The 10855-nt window shown below is 32.2% G+C and overlaps 1 protein-coding gene across 1 annotated transcript; it reads right to left on the bottom strand.

The window, feature by feature from the left end:
- Positions 1–995: 995 nt before the first annotated feature.
- On the bottom strand, positions 996–6259 carry LOC120334969 (uncharacterized). Its single transcript, XM_039402488.2, has 6 exons — positions 6100–6259; positions 4741–4796; positions 4405–4420; positions 3535–3882; positions 2141–2358; positions 996–1806 (listed from the first exon to the last, which is right to left on the bottom strand). Exons 1-6 carry the CDS (start codon positions 6257–6259, stop codon positions 1612–1614), a joined length of 993 nt encoding a protein of 330 aa, XP_039258422.2. The 3' UTR covers positions 996–1611.
- Between the last annotated feature and the right edge of the window lie 4596 nt (positions 6260–10855).

Here is a 10855-nt window from a genome sequence, read left to right as displayed (position 1 = left end):
GAAAGATTTATGTTATGCTAGGAGGCAATTACTTTTATTTATTTAAAAAATTTCTGCGGACTATGTGTTATTCATATTTTTGGTTTGACATGATGTCATCAAAATTTAAAATTGCATCTCGTGCCTGTTTTATGTTCACGTTAGCAATGGCGGCCATGCGCGAAAACTGCGGTACCCGAAATTTACTGTGACAGATTGCATAACCGTAATACTTCATTTTGAATTTTGTGTCAATATATTTAAGCATTGTGCTCTTTTTTCTTTTCTTGCGTTGTATTGTGCAATAGTTTAGAGTAAAGCCTGTCTCAGATAAGCCTTTGAAAATACCTATTTCCCCGAAAACTAGATCTAGCCTTAAAATGAAACCTAGCCTGAATTTTAAAAATGATTTTAATATAAGACCTTTTTTTATTTTTGGAAAACACGGTATTTGTCAATGTGACGCTATTCAACGTGCCACACGAGCCTCACATAATTAAAGGCCATTTTAAAAGTCGACACAATTGAATATTAATTCTTGCATTTGACCTAAATATCGCAAAAAATACAAATATTGTATACTTTATTTGATAATTGTGGCTATTATATACATCGCTAAATTGTGGGCTTTCTTACACTATATATTTTACCTCAAATCTTTCCAAATTGAATGAATTGCCGTAAAAACGGTTTAATTAATTTGGTTGGAATTTTTCGTGGATTGGAAAGGCGATGAGAATTCTGAATATCTGACAAATTCTAATCTATCAGATTCTTTCATGTCACTCGTGCCTGCCAATTCCAACTGAGGGCGCCAGAATAGATACGTCATACCGTTTATAGAGTCCACGATTTCTGAACTACTTTATAAGCAGGGAAATGTTCCGAAATTCGAGACAATCCTGAATGCCTGTACCTAAATTTCAGCTCAAAGCCCTATGAGAGTTACACCTATATTAATAAATTACAATAATTGTGACCAATGCAATATTATTTATTATATTTACACAAATTATTACACAAAAAAGGAATAGCCATAATTTACAAAATAAGAGCCTATTTGCAAATATTCAATGCAATAATATATTTTCTCCGTATTTTATTGCCCTATATTTAAACAATCACCAAAAAAACAAGAAAAACTATTATTTAAACCAAGCTTCGTCATTATGATAATAGTGGGACATTGGAGAAATGTTCTCAATCATTTAGTAGAATTAATATATTTCGTCTGAGCTAGGACATTTGCCAATAAATAAATAGGCATGTTAAATAACTTTACTTTTATGTTTTTATATTTTAGGGGACATTGCAAGACAAAAAAATTATATTGTCGCCTTTCATTTTACCGAGCTCAGTTCTATTTTAACGATGCAGCTGGGTTGCAAAATTCAAATTTTTGGTTACAAAAAAATAAGAAAGAAAAAGAATAATTTGAATACGTAGTAGAAAAAGATGAAGTTATGATAATATAAATAACCATATAAACTATAACAGTTAGAATAGTTAGACGGTTATATAATTGAAGCATTGTTATTGTTGTTCTTACGGCAGATTGAGGAATAATAAAAATAGGCTTTTTCATATTAATGTTTTATGTTAAACAACTATAAATCTAACAACTATATTTGGTTAAGGGGATTGGCAGAGAGACCCTGCAGCCTCATTATGTGCTGCATAATTTAACAGTCCTTCTTCAGCTTCGGGATTTTTATCAAATGTAACCACTATGTTTGTATTTTCAGAAACTTTTACAGGATAATTTTCGGGCCATTCAAGGGCGAGATTGTGACTGGTGTTTCCATAAGTAAGCTTTATTTGATCATTCTGTAAAAAAATTAATTTGTAAATAATTTTTTTTGTTTTAAATTTTTTGGTGTTCGGTTGCAACATTGTGTACGCTCAACGTACCAAACAAAGGCTTTTTTATTACTTCTCGTGAGATTTACAGAGAATATTCTTTTACACGTTTGTTTGCCTAATCAGCTTATGGTGTCTCCCAAAATCAGGTTCATGCATATGGACATATTACCTGGCTAACGATTGCAATATATGTATAAAATAAATAGTGGTCGTGGTTTCTTCATATTTTAATCTTTTTATTTGTCTCTTTGTAAATCTTCTGATATTTCTAATGGACATATATTATTTTATTTCTCACTTCATACGTCATTCCAGTCCAAAGATGTATGTTAACTTGGTCATGATTTGGAAGTATGTTTTGGAGTACATATTGTTTAGTTTCATTATAGTGAAGTTCATCATAAATATTTGCCAAATGCATTCCATTATTCTCGCAAAGCCCTTTTCCTGCTGCAAACGCAATGTTTGACGAAAGAATCACTCGAAACCTTTTTTCTTTGTAGGTAAAATAACAATCTGAATGAAAGTATAAACCGTAGTGAATCAAATTTTATAAATTAATGAAAAAATGAATAAAATCAATTGTAACTAGTATACTAATATCAGGCCCAAAAGTTTTGTTTTTGTTTCTATGTTTTAAGCTTGAAAAAATTGGTTAGGTATCTGCCAAATGAAGAGGCCCAAGATTTTTTAAATCTCACCCAACACAGCCGTTTGTCATATATATAGTATGGTTATGCTTAGTCCAATTCTAAAAGGTATTATTGGTATTTTACAGTTTATGTTCTATAGTAGAGTCATATATTTCACGAAAAAGGGATGACTGTTCTATAAATAGCATCGATTTCAAAATCACCAGTCAGACATCTAAAATCGGTGACGTGACTCAGACGGGATATGAAATACAATTACCTCCCTTATAATGGCTTAGTATTGGTTTATCATGTATTTTCATTCATACATTCCATCCATGGCTTAGTGATGTTTTGACAAATATGATTTCGACTGCACCATACTTGGTGTGGGTATAGAGAATTTTCAACGGTGAAAAAAACGTAAAATTAATGGCAATTTAGACGCGTAACGGCGCGCATTAGGATGTTTACGTCTTTCTACGCGCATTTCCGTCGAAAAAAGTAACATTTTTTGCATTGAGGGTGGCCTGTGCAGTTATATTTAGAGGTGTGACGTGATCAAAATTGTCAATTGAAGCGTTGAACTTGATAATTCTGTAAATACAATCATGAATTTTAGAGTAACCATTTTTGCTATAATAGTGGTTTTGGTGTTGTTCTGTTGGAAAATAACACGAGAAAATGTTGAAATAACAATTAATTAATTACAAATAATTATTAACCCTCTACTAGACACTAAATCTCGCAAGTTCAAGATTGTTCAATAGAAATTTTGAAATTTTTGTTATAAAAAAAAATATTATTAGAGGAGTGTGTTTTAAACATACATTGCTGAATAGAACTCCAGCACACGCTATTAAAAAGTCATGAGTGAAGCTTTAGGGCTTAATGGTTGAAAAACAATATTTTAAAAATAACCCATGTAAAATGGCCCCGAGCGACCGGTTGGCAAGGGATTTATCAGTAAACTCGAAACTCATATAGAACATAGGCGTGGTACATATTACATACAAGATAATTCAGAACCATAACAAACACAATGCATGAAATTGCTAACCTGGTAACGTTGTAAGGTTAACTGTGGTTTGGGTTGAATCAGTTGATGTTTCCATAGTTGATGTTCCCCGGGATAGAGTGGTCGTGACAAATTTTTCAGTTGTTATAGGGAAAGTCATAACACTAGAGTTTGTTTGTTTGTAGGCTTTGGTTAAAGGTTTAGTAGAGTGAGCAGTGGATTGACGGTGTCGTTTGGTTGTCGTCTTGATTGGAGCATTTGTTGGAGTGACCAATCTCTTAGTCACATGTGGTTTTATCAATGTAGATTGAACGTTCACCTCACTTTGTAACAAGTTCGGATACTTCTTCAAAAGAGAAGTGAACTTTTCTTCGAGTTGCATTTTCAAATCTCAAAAATAATAATTTATTTTGGTTTTTAAGCTCAAATATGAAAAGCAGGAGAATGGGACTAGCATAAAAATAGAGGTAAAGTTAAAGTTAAAGCTCAATTCACAGACAACAAATCAAATTGAAGATTTCAACATTTCTAATGTATACAACTTTTGATTTTGTGAGAAAATAGATACCCAATTTTGAATTTACAATCCTAGATAGTTAGAGAGGTGATAATACAAGAATGGCTAATTCAATAAATATCAAACATACAAACAACACGAAAAATAGTCAGCGGTGCTGCAGCATTATTTTTCCAATTAATTAATTTTAATTTTTATGATATATTGGTAAATTTTTTGTTCATTGCGTTAGTTTTGAGAAACGTTAACAGTTGTCCATGTAAATAAAAATTAATGAAACAAAACCATACAGAGCTAGATAGCCTACATATACCACACATATTTTACTGTTTTATTATCTTCGAAATGTAAACAGCACAAAAGAACGAAACAGTAATTAAAGTTTTATAGCTCACCAACTTTGCTTTCAAACTGAAATAAAAGGTTTCAAATGTTGAATGTTGATAAATTGTTCAAATACTTGAATAATAATACATTCACCACTTTTTCAGTATGAAGTTATGTTTAAAGAGAGCAGCCTAAATATTTATATATTGGTAATACTAAGCTGTTTTAAGTGACTAGTATTGTTCAATTTTCAATTCAATTTTTGTTGATAAATGAATAATTTAAACGAGCTGTAGCTATCGATGTGTAACGAATTGATCTTTACATTCCTATAAGTAAACTAAGTTTGTTTTAGTTTGTTGCAAACAAATTAACAACTTAACAAATTAGATATCAGTATTTACCACAATTTCGAACTCTGCACTATGCCCGTCGCATGACTCATCCAAATTGGTTACGGCTGTGAAAACAATAATAATTTGTCAACACAAGGTAGTTTTATCAGTACACTAACTATATCAGTGGTTCTCAACCGCCGGTCCGCGGACCGGTGCCGGTCCGCGGCAACCTTGCTCCCGGTCCGCCAAATATATTCCAATATTAATATATTATAAGCAAATGGCAAAATACAGAGTATTGACGGCATGTCCGTTAATTTTGTGATTTTTTAATTCTTAATAATTCGTCTTAAGTTATTCGTCTAACTGTTATTAGAGTCTCAGACTCTAACAACCAAACTTGGTGAGCTGTCCTTTGCCCATTTCAAGTCCTGAACGGCTGTATGTTCGTTGATTCTATGTCCTCATAACGGCGACTAGCGTCATAACGGAGGAGTTTGATAGCACATATATATCGTGTTTCCCCGAAAATAAGACGGGGGATGTCTTATATTTTTATTTATCAAAAACAAAATTCAAAAGTAGAGAATTACGAGAATTTCAAAATATATATATCAAAATATGAAAACCGATATCCATTTACCAATAAATACCACGTTTTTATTCAAAACAACTGCGAAACATAGTTTATCAATCACTTAAAACGTGTAGGAGATATTTCTTGCTATCGACTAGGTCAAAAACAAAATCTCGCGTTATTGACTAGGTCTTATTTTTAGGAGAGGGTTTATATTAAAATCATTTTTAAAATTCAAAATTTTAGAAATACTCTTATTTTCATGGTATGTCTCATTTTCGGGGAAACACTGTAGTACGGTAACTGATCGAGAACTTCGCAGTTCGCACGTTTTGTAATTTGACAGTAGGCTTGTAATTTAGCGAGGTTTGATGGTAAAACGGAAGCAAACAAACAACAAAGTATTATTCAGTTCTTTCAAAAGGAATCCATCGGTGAAAACCAAGTTAGTGGTGTTGACAGGAAGAAGAAGATACTGCTAATTCAACATTACAACATACCCCGAAACGACCTTGCAGCAAAATTGATATGGATCTCGCGGAAACAAGCAAAAAACGAAGGAAATATTTTATTGGGCACTATGATAAGTATTTGGAGCTAAGTTTCACTATTGCTCCCGGCAGCAAAAAAGTACCTATGTGCCTATAGTCTGCGTCAAAATTCTTTCAAACGACGCAATGAAACCCGCAAAGCTAACGGAATCGCGTGGAAGTCAACGCTTTACTTTGCCTTGCAGAAAGTTCATTAGAACCACCAACACGTATAATAACAAAAAGACAGCAGCGAATAATTTGCATTAAAATTATGCAAAAGTTATAAGCGGTTCAGATTATTATCTTGAAACTCACCCACATATGTCCAATGAAGTAGAAATAGTACAAAGAAGATGAATGTACCCATTCGTACTCTCTCTGGCTTAAAAAACGGCCTAGATCTGTCGTTTGCAGCGCGAAGCCCCAATGCTGTACTGACGAAGTAAAAACCAATGCACAAATGACTTTTTACCATACCCATCAGAACTAATAAACGACAGGATGCGTCAGAGAGTTCTTTGAACTAAATGCCTACGCGTGTTTTCAATCGATTCACATTAAAGCCGGGGATAATGGTACGACAAATATTGTGAGATTTTATTAGTGAATGCATGGCCTAACTTGACCAAGGAAATGCGTGTGCTATCAATGAATCATTAGTAATTTCCTCATGTGGTGCACAACATTATGGATGCTTCCGAAGTTAACAGGTTGACATTTGACACCAAAAGCATTTATTTTGAATATATGAATGCGTCACTGTTAACTGTCATGTTAACAATGTCCAACTTTACATAATACTTCATTTATACAAAATATAATCATGGTATAGCAATCATTACTTTACATTTTCAATGAAATGATTACCGATAAAATCGTGAAAGTAATCGAAGCTAATTATTATGTTATAGCTAAGTATTTCCCCCGGTGCTCTGTTAGGCTTAGAAGAAGAATGGCTTGGATTATGGATGAATTATATACAAAAGAAAGTTGCACCTACGTGTAATTAATTAATAGGTAGATAGAAAAACACTACTACCAGAATATTTGAATCGGGTCATGTTTCCATACGATATCAAAACGTAATATCAAAACGAATTATTACAAGGCTATTTTCTCCATCACAAATGAATCAGAATGTAGTCAATTAATAAAAAACTAGATTATTTTAAATATTCAATTTCTGATAGTGCACTTAATTTTTTTCCCCGTTATTTCATTTCTCATGAAATTAATAAACTAAAGATTTCCATAACTAAATTTGAATGCAGTACCGAACATATTTTTGTATTATTGAAGTATGATTGAAAAAGGTTCGGATTCCCTAAACCCAATGAGCCTACACATATTAAACTCAAACATCAATTTACCAAATGCTACATTATCGCAACCTATACCTCTAGAGCAGAGGTCGGCAACCTACGGCCCGCGGGATAACGTAATCCGCAACGCTTCACTGATTTACAGCGACAAAACGACGGTTTTGACGATGAATTAATTTAATATTCCACGCTCGAGAAATTGATTATATTCTTTACGTAACAGAAGTAATCGTAAGATTGTGGATGTGTAGATTAAATTATATTATAATCTAACAATTTAGTGAACAGCTAGCTACTCGTTTAACGAGCCTAAAAATTAATTATAACTACAGAAATAGCAACACGCAAAAAAGTTAATGATGAGTGCATAGGTTTTGATGGCCCAAAAAAGATTGGAATAGAGTTTCTTGAGATGCAATGCAAGGAGGAAATATAATCTATATTTTATTCTAGAAATATATCATTGCCTGATTTTTGTATCTTCTTGAAGGAAATCTCTATCCAAATTTTACCATTGATGCGAAATGTCACATCGATGTTTGGAAGTACCGAACAATTATATTCGAAAATGAATTTTACTAAGAACAATCTGGGAACTCGGATGAGGGATGCGTACTTAGAACATTATCTAATATTGGCTTCATCCAGTGTGCCGCCTGATGTTGAAAAGCAATCAAGCGCGATGCAACAACATGTGTAAAATGTGTATTGAATTCATCCAAACATGAACCAATATGTGCTGGCACCCTACAGGTAAAACTTGAAAAAAACAATGTCAAAAATTTATCTTTCCTTGACGAAAAAACTGAATTAGTTACCCCACGACTTATTAAAAGGGTAATCACAACAATTTATCAATGATTAACTTCACAATTGAGGCATTCTTGATTTAGGATTATTAAGTTTATTAAGTTGATTTAATTTGTTTTACAAGGAAATAATGGAAAATCTATGTAAACAAAAGTGTAAAAAGGGCAGTTAATAACAAAAGAAGCAAAGAGTAAAAATGATAACAGTAAAAATACCACTACCTTTCAATTAAAAAAAAGAAGGCAATACTTTTTCATTATTACAGATAATCTGTTCTAAAATTTAGCAGTAAATAGTTGGAGTGTTCATAACTATGGTGGCCATTTGATTTCTAAGTCAAAACAGTATAATCTCAAGGCACAGTCAGAATTCATGGTGTTGATATACCTATCTGAACAAAGGTGTTTTTGAATGTTTGCTTAAAGATTAAGTCTGTTTGTTAACCCTACAATCTTTAAAGTACGGTCAATTTGTCTAAAAACATTTGTGAAAATCGGTCTATGTTTGTCGTTTGCAGCGTGATTTCGCAATGCTGTATTGACAAAGTATGTACCAAAGAACCCTTTTTTCATACCTATTAGAATTATTAAGCGACAGAATGCGTCAGAGAGTTCTTTGAACTAAATGCCTATGTGTGTGGTTTTATTTGTTCCACATTAAAGCCAGGGATAATATTACGATAAATATTGTTAACTTTTAATAGTAAATGCATGGCCTAACGTGATCAAGAAAATGTGTATGCAATCAATGCATGAATAGTAATTTCCTCATGTGGTGCACAAAATTTAATGTTTCCGAAGATAACAGGTTGACATTTGACACTAAAAGCATTTATTCTGAATATGTGAATGCGTCAATTTTACCCGTTAGATTGATGATTCGATGAGCAGTCATCACCAGGAGGCTATTTTCACCATTTCAAATAAATCAGAAATTAGCCAACGAATGAAAAACCGAGTTCTTTTGAATATTCAATTTTTAATACTGCACTTTATTTTTCTCTCCGTTTATTACATCTTTTGAAAATTTATACAATATGAAGGAACTATTTGACTAAGCAGGAACATGGATATAGTTACGTTTCTCGTGAAATTGATAACCTAATAATTTTCATAACCAAATTTCAATTTTGCACAGAACACAGTTTGTACAAGTATGATCAGAGAAATGTCCAAATTACCAAAACCTCATTAGCTTACAAATAGAAAACTCAAACATAATCTTACCAAACTCTACTTTATCACATCTCATACCTATAAAAGCATGTTGAGACGGTACGCAGGTAGACTCGCGCAAAATCTGTATCTTTTAATAAATTCATCTTAACACAGACAATTGCAGCACCTTGCACGTAAAATTTAAAAAAACGTTGTCGAAAAATGACTTAAAAAGTCTTAAAGATCAAACTGAATTAGGTACTCCACGACTTTTTAAAAATACCCACAACTTTTACACCAATGTTTAATTCTAAAATTGAAACGAGACTTGATTTAAGTTTATATTTGGTTTACAAATATAGAACACATAAAGGAAACGATCGAAAAGTTATGTAAACCATAGTGTAGAAAGTGCAATTCTAAACAAAAGATGAAAAGTTTAAAATTATTAAAAAATTATGGTAATTGCAAAAAATACTTTGAATTCGTATTTGGAATCCTTATATTGAAAGTCTTAATACGAAGGATGTTCATCAGCATATGTACAACAGTTTTTAGGTGGTTCCAACCACAGCGTATACTAAACTAAGAGTACAGGATACCACAAGATATTCAAACTAAATAGGTCAATACCGCTAAAGATACAGATTTATCTCAATCATGTGGTTGATATTAACACTATTATATATGTATACTATCACTTTGAGATTTTAATTTCAGAAATTTTATTTTAAATCCATATTTAAAGTACAAGATTGTTCGCTTCTTATCATTTTTTAAATCTACTTGTTTGAGAAAGTCAGACAACTTAACAGAAATACCTTAGTGTTAGTATGCAGCAGTCTATAATTATATATGTTTAAACAGTATATCGAAATAGAATGTTGTGAGTTGCACAAGAGCTTTTTGCAGTCTGTGGAATGTAGAATAATCCTTTCAAGACATTGCACACAGAGACCCGTACCACGATTGAGAAGCTTCATAGTTCATAAGTCCTTGTGTAGTCGAGGATGAATCTGATTCAACGCGGATAACTATGTGTAACCTTAAATCAGTGTCTCGGGGAAAACCAGGGTACCATAGTACAGCAGGTATCGAAATTGTCTCGCGAGAATCAAGAAACACCTGATTGTCCTGTAAAAACAATGAAAAGGGGAGATTTTGAAACTCATCATGTGATTTTTCACATATATCCAATAAAATCAAGAGAAACAATAATTTATACGAGAAATTGACTGTTTTGGAATATTTTGGAAATACCATTTATATGACAAATAAAATAGATTGGAAAAATAATTACTATCTGGGTGGAGTCGATTACGCTTCAATTACATAATTTTAAATAATACTAATATGGGCATAATGCGCTAACTGCTATATTATTTGCGTCAATTTTTATTTATGGCAATTAGTCAAATTTTTTTTGCAATATATCCAATTGCGTGTATATGACACATGATACGAATACTCGTAATGAAACATAGTTTGAATTAGTTCAATTAGCTAAATTGTTAGTTCCATGCATTTTAACAATTTTTAAATAGAATATAATTTTCCATTGCATTGATAACATTTTCGATTCAATATTTGATCAATACAAATACCCAAAATGGATTTTCTCATCCAATTTTAAAAAACTTAAATAAATCACGTAGTAGAATATTCTCTTGCCTCATATTTCATTCCTGTCCACAAATAAATATAGTCCATTTTCTGAGGAGACAAAATTGTTTGTCGTATGTAACTGACAATCATGTCGTAGTGATCAGCACTGTAGATGTT

This window comes from Styela clava, chromosome 1, assembly GCF_964204865.1.
Source record: "Styela clava chromosome 1, kaStyClav1.hap1.2, whole genome shotgun sequence".
In the NCBI taxonomy this organism is placed as follows: domain Eukaryota; kingdom Metazoa; phylum Chordata; class Ascidiacea; order Stolidobranchia; family Styelidae; genus Styela; species Styela clava.
Note: the sequence above shows the minus strand (reverse complement) of the source record. Positions and strands in the feature narration are given on the sequence as shown.

Excerpts from the sequence above, each read along its gene's own strand:
- LOC120334969 (XM_039402488.2), bottom strand. The coding sequence starts at position 6,259 with ATGGTAAAAAGTCATTTGTGCATTGGTTTTTACTTCGTCAGTACAGCA. Across the intron at positions 2,359-3,534 it reads TAACCTTACAACGTTACCAG|ATTGTTATTTTACCTACAAA; the intron begins GTTAGCAATTTC and ends ACTTTCATTCAG. Across the intron at positions 1,807-2,140 it reads GGACTGGAATGACGTATGAA|AATGATCAAATAAAGCTTAC; the intron begins GTGAGAAATAAA and ends ATTTTTTTACAG.